This window comes from Monodon monoceros, unplaced genomic scaffold, assembly GCF_005190385.1.
Source record: "Monodon monoceros isolate NGI ecotype Baffin Bay Population unplaced genomic scaffold, NGI_Narwhal_1 Super_Scaffold_22, whole genome shotgun sequence".
Lineage (NCBI taxonomy): Eukaryota > Metazoa > Chordata > Mammalia > Artiodactyla > Monodontidae > Monodon > Monodon monoceros.
The window spans coordinates 11,607,859-11,626,892 of NW_021703779.1; the positions used below are offsets into that span (position 1 = coordinate 11,607,859).

At 43.2% G+C, this 19,034-nt stretch overlaps 1 protein-coding gene across 1 annotated transcript in view; it reads right to left on the reverse strand.

The window, feature by feature from the left end:
• The window catches only part of GPM6B (glycoprotein M6B), a 153,444-nt gene extending 134,969 nt beyond the window's left edge, over positions 1-18,475 (reverse strand). The window contains exon 1 of the mRNA XM_029240457.1: positions 18,368-18,475. Coding sequence (XP_029096290.1) covers positions 18,368-18,371 — 4 coding nt within the window. The 5' untranslated portion in view covers positions 18,372-18,475. The remainder of the gene's footprint in view (positions 1-18,367) is intronic.
• Positions 18,476-19,034: the final 559 nt, after the last annotated feature.

A 19,034-nucleotide genomic window follows, 5' to 3' on the forward strand; every position in this document is an offset into this window, starting at 1 on the left:
CCTCCAACAGGAAGAGGTAAGGAACAGAGATGGAGCCAGAGTGCATGCGTTCAAATACTGACCTTGCCACTTCCTGGCTCTGGGACCTCAGTGGTCATATCTGTGAAATGGTGAGAATTACACCGGTTGATGCAGGTAAAGCACTTAGATCACTGCCCACACATAGTAAGTAAGGACTCAGTAAAGGTTTCATATATGTCTCATATACATAGGTACATATATGTGCATATACATATATTTGTATGTAATAGATATGTATGTTATACACGTGTATATACACGGATGTCTGTCTACAGATGCATATGTTACATTTAACATATATTCATTTATGAGTCTATGTATGTATATATGTATCTGTATATCTCCATTTCCTGACTGATATACATCTACGTTGTGATTTTTTTTTGAAAACCAAGTAGATTCATAAAAACAAAGTGCCCTTCTGTTCCAAGTCCAAAACCTTGTCAAAGCTTAATCTCCTGCATTTGTAATATACCTAATAATTAAGTGCATTTGCCTCTTACATGTCCCCTAAGGGGCTCGGAAAGGCCCAGCAGGGTTTTCAGCTGCTGTGGACCAACCTCAGGGGCGGGAGGCAGCTGTGGGTACAGAGCAGACAAGGCATCCAAGGCAGCCGTCTCTAGACCTGCCTCACGAGGCTTTGACTATATTTTTATTTTCTCAGTGACCAAGGGCGCTGATTTGAGCCATCAGAGAGGAAAAAAAAAGATACTAATACAGAAAGACAAACACACTCTGCCAAAGAAAGATTTCGGCGCAGGCAGGAATGGACGAAAGGGATGCTCACAATTGAAGCAGCACTCTTTCCCACACTGCCCCCAAGGCACTGGAATGGATATTTACGAAAAAAAGGGGGAGGGCCGCATGGGCAGCTACATGTTTATATCACCCACGTGGATACAGAATGCACCGATGCATCTACATCAATTGTTACTCCTCACTTCCCCAGGACTTGAAATGTTCCGAAGCCTCGTCACTGGCAAAACAGTCAACTGGAGAGACTCTGAGTGGTCAACAGCTGCCACAAAGCCCACTCCACAAAGGATCCACAAAGGATCCACAAAGGAACCAAAAGCTCCCAGGCACCCACTCCAGGCTGTCGCCTGCAAAATAATGCAGCTTTCTGTGCTGCTTAAGTTAGTTTACAAAGAACACATATTTGTTTATTAATTCGTGTGTGTGTGTTTTAAGGAGGTTCCATCTTCAAAAAATAAATAAAATCAGGTAGCCGATTGGCTATCATGGGACCTCTGTGACAGCAGAAGGGAGAGAGCAATCGACTGAAATATTCCAATCCAGTGTCGTAGAGACTCAAGCGAAAAGTGGGCACGTGGCCTCAACAACAGGCAGCCGACTGAAGACACCCCGTATACTGCCCAAGTACAATTCATCCCTGAGTCCCTCAAGTCTCTCGACATGATGTTAAGATTGTTTCACTCAGGTAAACATGGCAAGGACACATATAAGCCATTCTGCAATATTCAAAATTTTAGTGGTGGAAATTGAAAATATCTTTAGTGCTTTATAGTAATAACCTCTGGCGTTTCTCCCAACAACTCCTGTGATCAAGTCATTCGCTGAAATGCCAGTCAAACGAGGAGTGACTCACTGGACGTGAGCAAATTACTTGCAGAGATTTTTACGGCAATCACACTGTAGATATTTTTAAACCAAGTAAGCACAGCCTGCCATTTTAAGTACAAAGTCACCATGGCAACGATAACATAGACCCTATCTCCTCTACCCTCAAAATAAGTTGTCACAGGTAACAAAATTACAGAAATAATTAAATGAAGCATTCCATTTAAGACTAAACTATATAAGAGATTAGAATTCGTCAGGCATTCAAGCAACACCTTAATTAACGTTCAGGTTCCTGTGATGGTGTCACCAGGCTTCTAAAGAAAGAAGCATCATGTAACAGTGATGTTTCATTATGTCATTACAGTTACTGACATCACTGATGGTTTATCTGGTAACGCAACTTGTGGTTTCGATCGGCTTTATGACCAACCATCTCTATTTCTCTCCTAATTGCATTAAACTATCAGTGATGATTTGCTACATTCAGAAAATCCCCTTTGGCGAAGGTCTGAGTGTGCCGAGCTGAATATGTTTCAGCCGGATGTCCACTTGCAAAAGCAGCAACATTCAGATGTAACAAAATCTGAAATCTGTTCATACTGTCATTACAATAGCCAGTTACTTTATGAAAGAAGAGAGAAATGCCCCCTATATGGTAATATATGTGGTAGGCACGCAGAGCAGAATTGGCACCGTCCTAGCATCAGAAGAAAATCCTTTTCTGAATACATTTCTGTTGTTCTCTTTTCATCTTATCATAATTTCTCTGCTCACAGGTCCATCTCTCCCACCAGACTGCAGACTCCTCCTCAAAGGCCAAGGACTCTCCTATTCACCACCATAGTTCTTGCAGTTAGAGCTGCCCTTGGGCAATGAAAGTGTGCAATGAAATTTGGGAAGCTGGCTGGTCAAAGAAGCTATGTCTCACATGATGCCTCTGACGAGACTAACAAAAGCAGTCGCATCACAGCAAAGAACTACCGTGGACGTTCAGAGGTTGGGCTCAGCTGGACCAGTCTCCTTTCTTCCCAGGCAGCATGGCATCTGACCGTGACAATGACCAAACGGTAGCCCTTCTCTGTAACACTATAGAGACATTTCCTCATGAGAATGGAAGCACACAGAACTCCCAGTTACCCGGGCAGATGAGCTACAGTGGGGCAAATCTTTCTTTCCTCCCTTGATTTACTTACTTGGAGAAGCCGTCTCAACGCTTCAATTTCGGGGAAGGGCCAAGAGAGGCCAAACCTTTTATCACAGAGATTTCAAATAATAGTACACCAGTATGGCGGACAGCACAAACAGGGATCAGGCCAATGGACTGGAGGCGGGGGCGGAAGGCAGGAAGGAGAGAGTTTCTTCATTGGCCAATATGTGGCTCTAGGGTTTCTGTTCGATAATATTTTCATGATGAAACACCTGCTTCCAAATACAAGGATAAGGACTATAATAAACAGGGTTCGGATGGCTTGCTGTTTCATATTAGGATAAATGCTCAATGCTAGGAAACTAAGACAGAGATTTCCCCATTGTTCACTTCATCCTCAAAGAGCAATTTTATATTTCAAGTAATGTTCGGGAATGCTGAGCAGGGAAAAACTACAAAAGAATAAGACTTTCCAACAACCTGTGGAGAAGCCTCAGTATGAGGAATTATACTGGACTTTTCTCATGAACATATCAAAGGTGCACGGGTTGCAAACGCACAGTAAGATAGAGATATAAATATGTCTAGGAATAACTCAACTGTATGGACATAAAAACCTGACCCTTACCTGGAAATGACCATTTTTAGCAGTTTCAGCTAAAAATATGGAGGACAAACGTTCCTACAAATATCAGCTATCGTGAATTTTCTGCGCCAATATTAAACCACCGAGAAGCATTCATTAAATTTAAGTGAAATAACGGACCAAACATAACTAAAGAGCTTCGTACATCTCCTGCTTAACAATTACCCAGACAGGTGTATCACACACCTAAAGGGAACGCAGCACACAAATCCACATTTACAGGGTAGATAAACTGGGGGACGATTCTTTGCTTTGCCGAATGAGCTGCTGAAGGACAGCAGTATTTGGTTTTTAAGTGTCTGTGAGGGAAACCCCAGGTTTGGGGCTGAGACACTTAAAGCCAGAGTCCACTGAGGACTCATCAGAATGAGGTTTTAGTTGCATCTGCAAAGTTTCAGAGAAAAAATAAAGGGGCACTTCTTTTTTCTCACTGCAATTCCAGGCTAGAAAAAGTCCCTTGGGAGGAAAGGTTTAGGCCACTACCTTCTTTTTAGCTTCCTGGGCTATATTAGACTGAACCATATGAAAATGCCATACTGTATGCCCCCAAATGGGCAAATATTTTCTATTTCAAGTGTCTCAACTTAGTATCTTCACCAAGGTTGGGGAAATATGCTACTTAACCCAGCCAGTACTATTCATTAGCAGCTCTTAGAAGAAAGTAAAATGGTTAAATCTACTGCTTGAAACTGAATGGTGAATGAAAAACTAATTGTTCACTGCAATGTTCCATGCTATCTTCTTTTGTTACAGGAATATTTGCAAGTTTGCTAGACAGAGGCTGAAATAATAAACAAAACCGTTCAGGCAAAAAGAATTTTCTGAAGCTAATTATGATTTGGTTTTAGATCATACACACTATCATTGTTTGTTTCCTTCTTAGCATAAAGAAGGCCTTGGGCTTCCCTGGTGGCGCAGTGGTTGAGAGTCCGCCTGCCGATGCAGGGGACGCGGGTTCGTGCCCCGGTCCGGGAAGATCCCACATGCCGCGGAGCGGCTGGGCCCGTGAGCCATGGCCGCTGAGCCTGCGCGTCCGGAGCCTGTGCTCTGCAACGGGAGAGGCCACGACAGTGAGAGGCCCGCGTACCACAAAAAAAAAAAAAAAAAAAAGTAACAAGAACTTAACTTTCATGTCTAAATATAGACTTCAATTTTTTAAATATTTTTTATTGAAGTATAGTTGATTTACTATGTTGTGTTAGTTTCTGCTGTACAGCAAAGTGATTCAGTTACACACATATATTCTTTTTTTTATATTCTTGCCCATTATGGTTTCTTACAGGATACTGAATATAATAGTTCTCTGTGCTATACAGTAGGACCTTGTGGTGTATCTGTTTTATACACAGTAATTAGTATCTGCTAACCCGAAACTCCTAATTTATCCCTCCCCCACCTCCTTTCCCCTTTGGTAACCATAAGCTTGTTTTCTATTAGACTTCAATTTTAAATTCCAGAGTTTCTACAATGAGAGACCACTCCAAGACAAAGACATGTAACAAAAAGAAGTGAATTTTAAGAACGGATTCTTATGACTGGGGCGTTTCAGGATTACTCAAATCTAAACGTATGGAAGTCTGTGTGTGCATCGCGGGGGCAGGGGAGAGGGCTGGCGGGGGATGGTGTCCTGGGACAGCAGGCATGTGTGGAAATTGTCCAGTCTCGCTCTGGCCATCATCATCATTAATAGTAAGGGGGTAACTGCACTCTATTAAAAACTGCATTTCCAAAGATGTGTTCTAGGAGAATTTACATTTGTTATTTCTGTTGCCTCCAAATAAATAAATAAAAGTTTGAGGCCTTGTGGAGGACTAAGAATATTTCTGTCAAGTGATGGGTAACAGCCACACATGTAATCTCATTTGACAGCTGAATAAATCGCTTTCCGGAATAAATCAAGCTTGCACCCCAGCCTGATGTTGGTCTCCTCTCAGCAGGGTGAGCAGCTACGTAAAAACATTCCAGGAAAAGTTTTCCATTAAACCACTTTGGGGAAACCAGGTAATCTTGAATCGACCAAGCAAAGTTCATTTTCATGAGTGACACTGCCAAACGTGGAAGTGACACTCCTACAGAAGAGGCGTGGTTAAATCACTCTAGGGTAACCTTAGCTGCACCGCCGTAAGATATGAGTAGAAGACTGGCTTGCTTTCTTTCTCTTTCAACTGAGAGTTTGCATCTTGAATGTAAACTTGGTCTTTGCAGTGGAGCAAATAGGGCCATATTTTTCTTTTAGGAGAAATCTGCATTTTAACATATTGAGGGTTATATTTTCTTAACTTATTATAATATATCAAGGGTTGGTTTAAGTAAGAGTACCTCACTTCACTTCTTATGACCAGGCTGGTAGGTGATAATTCAGAATCAGCTTTCCCTACAGCCTCTATTAATGTGAACCATTTTGTACATTCAGCTGCAATTTGCCACAGGTCTGTGGAAGGAAAACATGACATTCCATGGAATTAGTTCTGACCCCGACTGATTTACTTTTTCTCTTTAGAAAAGCCATAGAAAACTATGAGGGACCTTCACTAGATTTTTTTTTTTTTAAAGGTGTGCAAAAACATTACTGGGGGATGAAAAAGAAGATCTGATTGTGTGAAAAGATGCACCATGTATGCAAATGGACGGTTCAATACAGTGAACACACTATCATGAAAATTATTCTATAAATTCACTTGTAATCCCACTCAAAATCCTAACAGGGACGTTTGTGGAACATCAAAGGCTGATTCCAAAATCACAAAACGAAGAATATCTCTGACACTTCGAAAGAAGAACCAGAAGAGAACACTTCTAGGAGATATCCCAGCTTATTTTAAATCTATACTAATTACGACAGCACAATCTTAGCAGATGGATGGCAAAATAGAGCAAGACAACAGAATGGAGTCCAGAGATGCATGCACAGGTACAGTAGAGAAATGTAATACACGAGAGATCATACATAAAAATCAGTGGGGAAAGGAGGAAATATTAAGTATGTGGTGGTTTCTGTATAGGAAATGTAAAATATAAATAGATTTCTACGTCATACTATACCAAAAAACTAAAATCCCAATGGAATAAAGACTGAAAACTGAAAAGCATAGGTTTTCTTCTTTTTTTTATGCAACACTTTTTTAAAATTGAAGTATAGCTGATTTACAGTGTTGTGTTAGTTTCAGGTGTACAGCACAGTGATTCAGTTATATATATGTGTATCTGTATGTGTGTGTGTGTATATATATTCTTTTCCCTTATAGGTTACTACAAAATTTTGAGTATAGTTCCCTGTGCTATACAGTAGGTCTCTGAAAAGCATGCTTTAAAAGAGAATATATAGAAGAACACCTTCATGACCTTGGAGATGGGAACAATTTTAAAACAAGGCTACAATAAAAGGCACAAATCATAGAATAAAGGAAAAGACTGATAATTAGAGCTTTATTATAATAAAAAATATTCAGCACAAAAGATGTGCTCAACAAAATTAAAAGATAAGCCACAGAGAGAAAGATGATACTGACAACACATTTAACTAAGGGTTATTATCTAGAATGTATAAAGAATTGCTACAAATCAATAGAAAAAAATAAAGAAGGATATAAATGAAGGAGAAAACCCAAATGGCCAATAACCTACCAAAAAGTTTCAACCTCTCCAGGGAAATTCATATAAAAAACAATGAAATACCACTTCATGCCTATCAGGTTCTTGAAAAAACTAAAAACGGTGCGAACACCAGATGCTGGAGAAGATTTGGAGAAACTAGAATGCTCAGACACTCCTGGGGGGAGTGTAAGTTGTCACCACGACTTGGGAAGCAGTGGTGACACTACACAATTGAAAGCCAGCTCCATGTGATGACAAAGCATTCATTCTGCTGACTATGTAACCGAGCAGGACCCTATGGGGCTTCCTGCGACAGACCCCTCCCCCCAAGTCCTCTGCTTTGGCTCCTCTCGGAAGTACCTGATGCACATTTCCTGAGTTATTTTACAGATGTGTAAACCCCCCACCAAAAGGAAGATGTTAACTGCTTGATGCCCATGAGCACATAGCCCCCAGGCCTCCTGTAGCCTAAGGACCGATAATATTAACCCCTGTGACACCGCCCTGTTCCCTCACCATCAGTCAATCAGAGAACTGTGCGAGAGCTGATCACATACCCTGGGACTCTCCTCCCTCACCTTGCCTTTTAAAAATGCTTCACTGAAACCCACTGGGGAGTTCGGGTCTTTTGAGCCCTAGCTGTCCCAGACTCCTTGCCTGCTGCTCTGCAATAAATGCTGCACTTTCCTTCACCACAACCCAGGGCCAGTAGATTGGCTTTACTGTGCGCAGGCGAGAGGAACCAAGTTTGGTTCGGTAACAACTATATCATGACTTCAGTCAGTAAGATGAAAAAATTCCTCATTGAAGGAATGAGGGCAGATTATTACTGGGTCCCAACAATGCAAGAAGAAAAGGTAATTTAGCAAAAACAGTTTTGTATCTATTTCTAAGAGTTTTCAGGAGGATAACCAGAAATCATCCCAGGCCTTCAACCCTTTTTCCAAACCTGCACTACACCTGGAACACCCACTTAACTAACAGTTCACTAACTACTGTTAATTCAGACAATTCCTAAAACTCTATCTTCTTCAGGAAATTGGAAGAAGGTCTTAACATCTGTTACATCGTTATACCCTGAAGCCAGAAATTATTCGTAATGATCGTATCCTGAACAAATATACATCAACAACTTCCTCTTTATTCACAAACCCTCATGATGTATTTTTCCATTTCCAAGGTGGCTAGTGGGGGTACCTTATCTTTATAATCCCGTCATCTGTATGCTTTTTCATGTACCCATCTCATCTCCCATCAATTATTTTCAAAGTCCTTCTCACACCTGCTGTGTCAATGTTTTGTTTTGTTTTGTTTGCGGTACGCGGGCCTCTCACCGCTGTGGCCCCTCCTGTTGCGGAGCACAGGCTCCGGACGCGCAGGCTCAGCGGCCATGGCTCACGGGCCCAGCCGCTCCGCGGAATGTGGGATCTTCCCGGACCGGGGCATGAACCCGCGTCCCCTGCATCGACAGGCGGACTCTCAACCACTGCGGCACCAGGGAAGCCCCCTGTGTCAATGTTTTCTACTTAAAACAGAGGGTAGGAACCAGTGGTTGATGTATTCCCTAGCACAGCTCTACACATGAAGGCATTTAATAAATGCTTTTAACCATAATGATTTAGAAGCAGGTCTATTTTCCAGACAGAAAACATCACTGAGTTTTTAAATAATGTTATTCATGTTGATCAAAAGCTGCCAGACCTAAGAGTTCATCCTGTATGATTCCATTTATATAAAGTGCACAAACTGGCCAAAGTATGCTGGCAGAAATTAGGAATGATTACCCTTGCTTGCGGCTGCCTGAAGTGGAGCTTGCAGGGTATTTCTGAGGGGCTGGTAATATTCTGCTTAATTTATATACTGGTTAAGTTTGCAAACATTTATCAAGCTGTATGCTTACGATCTGCCCACTTTTTATGTGTATATTATACTTCAGTACCGAAACTGATTTTTATAATATTTGTGCCTCTTGCAAAACATCTAAAATTATCTGTGACAAAATATCATTATATAATAGAGCTCAAAACAGTTTTTGGTAATCCAGGGCAGTGGCTTTGCAAAATGACAGTAATTCGTGGAGTGAAAACTCATCTCTTTAATGTTCTGAATTCTGCTTTACTTAACTGTGGATACTGTCAGACTATTCCACAGGAGAAAACTAAAAAGAAAATGTAACATAGACAGCTGCATCAAATAAGGTCATCCTAAGGGTGTGAGTTTCTTTGCTAATTACATCTCCATTCTTTGCTCATTGTGTGAAGGAACAGACGCCTGAATTTAAGCTGCCATTTTAAAAGCCTCCATTTAAACATTCTTTTCAGGGAGTCGTGAAACACCACAGTCCTAAACCTAAAAGGGTGACCTGATACACACACAAAATAGCAGATTTTGTAGCCTCCTTCTGACTTTCACTTCCAAGGTTCCTGCTCTTTGTACACTAGAACTATTTTGCAAGGGTGCTCAGATCCCTCAGAAAACACCAATTTAACGTCTCCATCTGAGGGCAGGGAGATCAATGGCTGTTCAAAAAGGATCTCTGTGAGCAAGAAGGGGGAAATCAGTCCCTTTAACTCCTGCGTTTCTCAAACACACGGAAAAATGTAAAGAAGTCATTACTACAGACCCTAAGGATGAAACAGAGTGTTCAGGAGGTTGCCTTAAAGGTTTAATCTGGGCAGATTTGATTATAGCTAAGGAGATGAATTCTAAATTTGGAAAGGCCATCAAGGTAATTAAGGATGTTAAGAAACGTGACTAGATCCTTGAGATCTTTCTACTTAATGAAGAGAACAAAGGATAATGAAACCAACTTTAGCAAGCAAAACAAACTTCACATAGATTCAGTTCTTTCAGAGATAAAGCATCCTGAACATCAGAACAATTTACCAAGGAAAGCCAGACACTCTGTGTTTGCTCTCACTGTTGAGATGCTTTAGGTACCATTTTACTCCAAAGAGTGAATTAGGTGGTCTGCAAGGCTCCCCACTGTATCTCCAGATTCTCTGATGATGTTGAAAAAAGGTTAAAAAAAAAAAAAAAAAAACTTCCTTTAACTTGAAAAATCAAGTATCCCTTTCAGAAGGATAACATCTTTTGAACCAGAGATTTTTCTATTCTGTAGGTGTGTTTTCAATGATGCCATTACTCAGATTTTATAATATTGTGAAACACAAAAGGTTTTCAATTCCTCTTACTTGAAAGCAGTGGCTCTCAATATGGGGTGATTTTGCCCCCCAGGAGTTGTTATTTGGCAACGCCTGGAGACAGTTTTTGTTGTCACAACTTGGGGAGCGTTACTGGCATGTAGTGGGTAGAGGCCAGGAATGCTGCTAAATACCCTACACTGCACAGGAGAGTCCCTCACAACAAAGAATCATCCAGCTCAAAATGTCAAAAGTGCTGAGGCTGAGAAACACTGATCTAAAAGTACACTTGAAAGGGAAGGAAAGAAGACTTCTTTTGTCTCAGTATCTGTCTCCAGTTGCTCCGAAGAGGAAAACAGAATTTAACAGTCCTACACAAAACAAACACACAAGCAGATACTAAGCAATAACTCTCATGCAAGATCGTTTACAACAGATCTTGTCAAACCAAGTTCAAATACACGAGTTATAGAGCCATTAAGAGTAAAATTCAAAAGATCAGGTTTAGATACTTTTTCCTTCAGCAGATTCTGTTTTTAACCAAGCAATTTTTACTTCTAGACATTAAAATCCTATTTTTTGATTACAAGAAAAGTACTCCTTTTTAATTAAGTGATCAGCTCATCTATCAGATGTAGGTATCAGATGTAATATCAACCTACTAAAATAAATTTTAAAATAAATGACCAAGACTGATCAAGAAAAATAAACAGAATACAAATTACCTACATCACTAGGAATGAACAGGGGAACATCACTACAGATCCTACACACAACAGGATTAGGTAGATAATACAAAAATATTATGAACAACTTTATATCAATAAAGCTAATAACTTAGATAAAATGAAGAAGTCCTTGAAAAACACAACTTATCAAAACTGAAACAAACAGAAATAGGAAATCTGAATAGTACTATCTCTGTTAAAGAAATATAATTCATCGTTTAAAACATTTCCACAAAGAAAACTCCAGACCCAGATAGCTTCACTGGTGAATTCTTTCAAATATTTAAGGAAGAAATAATGACACTTTCAAAATAATCAAATGTATAAATAGGCAAGAACTGGGTTTCCTTTCAATGTCTAACCCCTCTGGAGTCGCACCAAAGAGACTCTTTCCATCCCCAAAAGGCTCACACTTCCTTCCTTCTCCACTTTATCTTTTGAAAGGGAGGAGGCAATAGATAAGATTATAAATATTCTTGCAAGATTCACCTATGTGTGCCCATGTGTAATCAATTAAAGCATTACTCTTCATCCAGTCTTCCAGTGCCCCTCCCCCCATCATTTTTTTTTTTTTTTCCTTTCCTACTTTTCCCCACACCCATTCTCTGCTATGGCCAGGCCAGTTTCTTCAGGATCCCACCAGTAAACCTTGCTCACTCCTACCTCTCTTCCACGCATACCCTAACCCTTTCCACCCTTCTCAACACAACTCAAATTCAAGTCTCCCCCAGAAGCTTCCTTCAAGCTACCCGAGTCTGGGTTTCTTTTATCTCCTCGGGTAGATTGTCACTTCTCTCCAGCTGTCACTTCCCTGCTTAGAATCCCTTTGTGATTCTCTGTGACCAACAGGGTAACGATCAAATGCTTTCCTAGCTTTTCACTGTCTGGCCTGGCCTCTCCTCTAGCCTCAGCTCTCCCCACTCGCCCACGTTCAGGCCATGCCCACCACCTCAACTTACCCATGCAGGGGTCTCTGCCACACCTCCTGCTCTTGCACATCTGTAGCCAGGGCCTGGGATGTCCTCTCCCGGACACTGACTCCTGTCATCCCATTCATCCTTCAAGACTCAGATCAAGGATAACCGCCCTCCCCAGAAAATCCCTCTCAGAAATACCACCCCACCCTTTTTTTCTCCCTCAGACAGAGGAAATTATTCGACACGACCTTGTACTTCTATTATAACTGTTTATCTGCATCTCCAAAATAACTGCGGTGATCTGAGGACAGGACCGGGTTTTGTTTTTTTATTTTTGCTTCAAAACTTAGCACAGTACCTCGCTCATCTGAGTAGGGCTCTGAACACCTGTTGAGTGAGCAGATGTCTTATATTCCCAAAAGCCTTCATGGTGATGGCCATGTAACAGGAACTCAAACACTTAGAGACTGGCACATGCTTGTTGCATGGCACTGTGGTAGGTATTCATTTAACCCAATTACACAAGCTGAGAATGAAAACTCAAGACCCTTGTTGCCTTTCAATCCTCAGGGCAATAATGAATTTCACTGAAACAAAATGTTTCACTCCAAGCTTTTTTGCACTTCAAAAATGTGACAAGGAAGTACTTGTCACCAGAGGAAAATATTTTATAACATTAAAAGAAAAAAGCTAAAGGCAAAATTCAGTAATGAAATAACATTCACACTGTTCTTTAAATTGTTTCTGTGTCTATATACGCCTACAGCAATCAATTTACTTTTTTTTAAAAGTAAAATTATTTATTTTTGACTGCACTGGGTCTTGTTGCTGCACACGGGCTTTTCTCTAGTTGCAGCGAGCGGGGTCTACTCTTCATTGTGGTGCGCGGGCTTCTCATTGCAGTGGCTTCTCTTGTTGCGGAGCGCACGCTCTAGGCACACAGGCTTCAGTAATTGTGGCACGCGGGCTCGGTAGTTGTGGCGCACGGGCTTAGCTGCTCCGCGGCATGTGGGATCTTCCCAGACCAGGGATTGAACCCATGTCCCCTGCATTGGCAGGCAGATTCTTAACCACTGCACCGCCAGGGAAGTCCCCAATTTACTTCTAAAGTGACTTCAAGCTCTGAAATTCTGTTACTCTGTACAAATCTGCGCTCAACGCATTAATGTTATTAAAGAATAATTAATGTCATTTGCCCTATTTAATTTAGTCTAGTTTATCACAGTTTGCCATACATAATTTTATATACTTTGAAATCTGTACATTTATAATATAGACAAACCTTAATAAAATGCATTTTATATGATAAAACCCTTATCCCTTCAACAAATATTTGTGGAGTACCTACAATACGTCAATTATTTGAATGAACACTGGGATAAAACAACGGGTAAAGCAATCTTTGTTCTTGACAAATTTGACATTTGAACAGAAAAGCCATATTATAAACACTAACAAGCCAGCTAATAGTAACCAGAAAAATCATGTTAAAGTTATTAAATGGATGACATTGGCTGAAGATACAGTAAGAGCTCTCTTACCAATGTTCACCTAATGGACCCACCCAATTACCCCATACTCTCTATTCTTTTTGTAAACCATAATGACCATCGCCCACAGAACTTGGTTCCTAGGCTATTCTCCAAGACATCTATGTACTACTTCACCCACCAGCTGAACTGTGTACCTCAGAAGAGTCTATTTACTCTCAAATCTGTTTACACCAGCTGTACTTGTTACTAGAATTATGAAATTTAATTAGGTGTTACACAAACTAATAAAATGAGTGCCAAAAGAAAGAGTTTTTTCTTCTCTGAAAACCAAGTTGAATGGCTTTGAAAAGCCTTAAAAGATGAGTCACTTGGAAAAACAGTCCCTAGAATAAGTATGGGCAATTTTAAAGGTTTAAGGGGAGTGGGGTTGGTGACCTAAAAGGATGCTGCACACAGATTGGCTCTCACTCTAAAAGCAACAAACTGGAAATCAAAAGCCACTGAATTCTGGCTGTGATTTATACACAACAAAGAGTTTGAGGGCTCACACTCAAAGACCTTGACTTTCCAACAAAATTCCGGTGAATTAATGTTTAAAATTAAATGGAATGTGTAAGACACATATATGGTACTTTTAATGATTCACCACTTTGGCATTTTCAATAAACCATCTAACTGGTTGACCCCGGATGCAGCAGATAAGGGTGTCCTCTAAGAACCCCTTAGAGGGGTCAAGTGGTTTGGGCAAGTGTTTTGCTGGAGCAAAAAAATAATTTCCAAGTGATTAATTACTTCCTGTTTGTCACAAACAGTACTCTGTGCTATTGGACTAGAGGTTTATTCAAAATTTCAGTCCACATCCCAAGACTTGAAGGGCGCTCTCTCCTGGACCCGAAGGTGGGCTGTTACTAGGTCTTAACACTCCGAGGGAGGGAGGCTAGCCCATTCTGGGAATACTTCCTGCCCAGCTATTCATTAAGGTACCATTCCTTCGTCTCCAGCTGCATCTGAAATCCTGAGCAAACTTCCAGAAGCAAATGTTGTATGTGTGGGTCCTCAGTGTATGTGCTTCCTTCTGACTCTGGCCTCTGAAGATGGCCTGGGCCCTGTGTGTAGAATCAAGAAAGGCTCTCTAGTGGCATGGACTTACACATACTACCAAAATAGATAGCTAGTGGGAAGCAGCCGCATAGCACAGGGAGATCAGCTCGGTGCTCTGTGACCACCTAGAGGGGTGGGATAGGGACGCTGGGAGGGAGACGCAAGAGGGAGGAGATATGCGGATATATGAATATGTATAGCTGATTCACTTCGTTATAAAGCAGAAACTAACACACCATTGTAAAGCAACTGTACTCCAATAAAGATGTTAAAAATATATACAAAAAAAAAAAAAAAAAAGAACGGCTCTCTGGAGCGGTCAGCTCTAAAAAGAGGGCAGGAAAAGTCAAAGCTGGAGGCCCTAAAGAGGGTGAACACTTCCTCCACCAGTCTCCTTGGAGGAGGGCCAGCTGTCCTATTGGCGGGCACGTCAAGATACCAGCATTCAACGCAACTACCAGTGATGCCTGTGATGCTGGCTTCATGAAAACAAAGTGTTTAAATAATTAGGGAGCTGTTTTCTCATGTTTTTCAAGCCTAACATGACCCTCTCATTTCTTTTTTCTAAATCACATCCTTTTAGATCTGTAAGGGCCCAAAGAAATGATTTCATCAAACCCTTTTATTGTGCAGTAAACCGAGCTTAAGAAGACAAAATGATTTACCCAAAATCACATGGTAAGTTCGTGGAATTGCTGGGCCAGGCACCCGGGCCTCGGACTTGGTCTGCTTTCCCTCTATTTCCTGGCCCTGGGGACCACCAGCACCAGCACCACCCGAGCACTTGCTAGACCCCACCCAGGCCCAGAGTACCACACACTGCTTTCTGCAGAAGATCACCAGATGACTTGTATGCACGTTACAGTTAAAGAACTGCTCTCAACCAGTTTTTTTTAATGCTATTTAGTGAAATGATTGACTGTGTTTAAATTCATAATCCTCATAAAAACTTCCCTATCACAACAACGGATCAAAACAACTATTTAACTGTTTTGCTGTATCTGATCATTTCACATATAATTTTCATTTGAAATTACAGGCAACTAATGAAACAAACTCGGCACTTCTCTCTGGATACACGATCCATATCAAAGCTGGGTGGATAGTCTACAAATGCCTCATAAGAGGTTACTGCAGGGAATCCAGTTAGTTGGTATGTCTCCAGGCCTATGAAGAAGTAACGGACTCAAAATTCTATTAGGCAACCTGAGTTCCCATCAGAGTAACAGTGACAGAGACAGAGAGACAGAGACAGAGAGAGAGCAAGTGCGCGCGAGCGCGAGCTGGGGCAAGTGGGAGCACACACGTGCACAATGGCCAAATGTGGAACTCTTCAGCCAGTGAAATAATTAGCTTCAACTGATTCATTTAGGTGTTGTACAGCATACAAAAAGTACATCGACATCTTCCCATTGTGCAAAACAACCAACGGTACTGAATAGTCAAACACACTTCAAACATCAATTGGCTCATTGCATTTACATGAAATGTCCAGAATAGGCAAGTCCATAGAGACGGAAAGTAGATTAGTGGTTGCTAGGGGTTGGGGGGTGGGGAGAACGGGGAGGGACTTCTAATGGGTACAGGGTTTCTTTTTGGGGTGATGACAATGATAGCTAGTGGCAGTGGTTGCACAACTCGAATATACTAAAAAATCACTGACTTTGCGCACTTAAATGCGTGAATTACATGGTATGTGAATTCTATCTCAACAAAGCCATTAAAAAAAAGTCAACTGGCTCAACAATGTTTGAAAAACATGTTTTCTTTTAAGATGCATTGAAAGATAAAACTGCATGCACCACCACTGCTCATTATTTTCTTTGTCAACTTAAAGATTTTGAATACCTTAAAATTTGAGTCCAAAGGGACTTTTATCAGTTATTTCCACAAACCTCACCCATTTTACCAGTAAATTAACTGATACCACATTAAGGAAGTGACTTGTATAAGAACCAAAGTCCCTGCCAGTGGACAAATGGTCAGAGTTTTCCCAGCGTTAAATCATTTCAATTACAACATTCACCAGGGTATGTTCGGTAATTAAATACATCTGGAAAAATAAAACCAGTTCACGGCCCTGTGGTGTGTTTACTAAGAACCTACCAAAGGAAATCTGTACGTTTCCCTTCTGACGTGAGGGGAACTTTTGTGTTTTTTTTAATGTAAAAACTAAAAACTAAAGCCAAGGAGACTGCCAGAACCAGTGAGGTATGCACAAATTAACATAAATTGGGAATTGAAGTGTAGAAGCAATAATTGTCTCAGACACAAGGTACTCCCTTGAGAACAGGCCTCTGGTTTGGGCATTTCCTTCGTGAGTACCGCATGGAACTTCCACACCTACTTAAAAATAAAGCCCGCCCCAATGAAGACCAGGGTGTTGTGAAAGCCGTTCCCAAGAAGGTCCCCAAGTGGTAATTCGACGCTCAATTTCTAACCCGAACGAATCCGAATGCCTAGCTTTAATAAACAAAAAACAGCAACAAAAAAAACCCCCAGAGTTAACTTATTTCAGGAAAATTAGTTAATGCTTTCCTCAAGCCTGCACTTCTGTGTAACTTCAACATGTCTGTGCCAAGCACTGCCCAAACAGTTACAGGCTGTGACCACTCAGTGCGGGCATTAAGTAGGAACCAGAGATATAGGTCATGCAATTCTGCCCTTTCTAGAAGGATCTTAACCTATCTCATACCTAACTTTTTGGTAAGAAATTATCCTGTTGGATTTGGGGGGCCTTATTTCCTTTCTGATTTTGATCACCTAAATTTTTAACCCCCCCCCCCCAAAAAAAAAAGGTTTAACTCTAAAATTCTTTGAGCTTCCTTTTAAATGCGAAATAATGTGCCCTCCTTACTAACCCTCACCGAAATGTTAATCGGTACAAAATTACCACCTACACAATCAATAGCACAGGGAATGTAGGATGCAGGTAGGGGGCCGGGGGCTCCGCAAGGAATTCCCGAGCCCCCCCCAGGGGCCGCAATGGTTAAACGCACTGACTCCCTCATTAGGAATACTTCCGAGGGGCTCCTGAGTCTTGTGGTTTTTGTGGCGCTTGTGGCTGGAGTCTGTCTGCCACTAGAGAAGGATAACAGAGCAGGGAAAGAAAACCCTTTCCCGGGCACATTTCCAGGGGTGCAGCGGAAAAAGCTTGATTTCCAACGCACTCTTTACGAGTTTTCCGAGCGATACAGCGTCCCCATTTAACGACATGTTGCTGACAGCAGGATTTCGGGGGTATCAGGAGGTGACAGAATCCTACAGCCGTCTGTTATCTGCCCCGGGCCAGGTGGGAGATTTTCAATCCCCAGAGCTCGGCTTTTTCACCCTGAGTAGTCGATCCCCCAACTGCATCGAAACCCGCGGGGCACATCGTCTCCACCTGCTCCCAGGTCATTATTTTGATAGTTGAAACGGGAGACAAAGAGGCTCACCCTCAGTCCCATCCTGTCCCTCTCCCTCCCACCTTCCTGGTTTCAAGGGTCATGGTTCCCAAACGAGCTCTCGGAAGACCCCAGGGTTGGGGAACTGGGCGTTGGCTTCAGGTGGGTTTAAGGCGAACAGGACCCCGGCACGGTGGGACCGGATCGGACTCGGAGCTCGGACGACAGGAGGGCGTCCCGGGAAAAGGGCAAGAAGCTACTCTCTCCCACCCCCTGAAAATAAAACCGGAGCCGCAGCCCGGGACGCTCCGTCCGCGCCCTGGGCTCCCCCTCCCGGGGTTCCCTCTCTTCCCCTCCCGCGAGCCGCACGCCCTCGGGCGCAGCCGAGCGCCGCCGGGGTAGGGACGCCCCCGAGATAGGGCGGGGACGCGCACCTGGGCGTTCGGGACACCTACGCCGCGCCCCTCCCACCTCCGCACCCCACCCTCCCACCCGGGCCGGGTCGCGGAGGTGCCCGCAGGAGGCCCCACCTGAGCGGGGGCGGGGCGGGGGCGCGAGGCCGTGGCCGTGTTAGTGGCGGTGGCGCGGGGCCAGCGCGTTGGCTTACCCATGGCTGGAGACGGGCGGGAGGCGCGGGCTGCGGGCGCTCGGGCTCCCCGGGGACGGGCAGAGCCGGTGGCACAAGTTTGCAGGTCCGGCGGGCACGTGCGCGGGCGGGCGGGCTGCGCTGGGCTGCCGGGCTGGCTGCTGGTCCTCGCTCCGGGCCGGGGTGGGAGCGCGGCGCGGCTCCGCCTGCACTGGGGGCCGGCCGCGCCGAGAGGGGCCCTGACGTCAGCGCCGGGGGCTTTGTGCGCCCGCAGCCGGGGCCCCAAACGGGCAGCGCGCGCGCCGAGGCGGCGGCGAAGCTTGCGGCTTCCTCTGGGACCCCCGAGCGAGCGCCAAGGGGCGCGGAAACCGGAAAAGCCAGCGGGGGGATGGGGAGAGAGGGGAGCGGGCTGCCAGGATCTCGGAGGCGCCGATCCGCGTCCCAGAAGAGAACTATTACAGCTGGAGGGGCCTTTGCCGTCCTAGTCATCACCCATTGTGCAGATAAAGAAACCGAGGCCGGAGGCACTGCTCCAAGGACCCTCTGTGTTTGAGCAGCCTTGACCCAACCCACAGTCCCGGAACCTTTTGTTCACGCGGGGGCTGCGGGGAACTACTTAATTCGGTGGGTCTCCACCCTGGTTGTACATTAGAATCAGCTGGGGAGCTTTTGAAACCCGATTTCATCT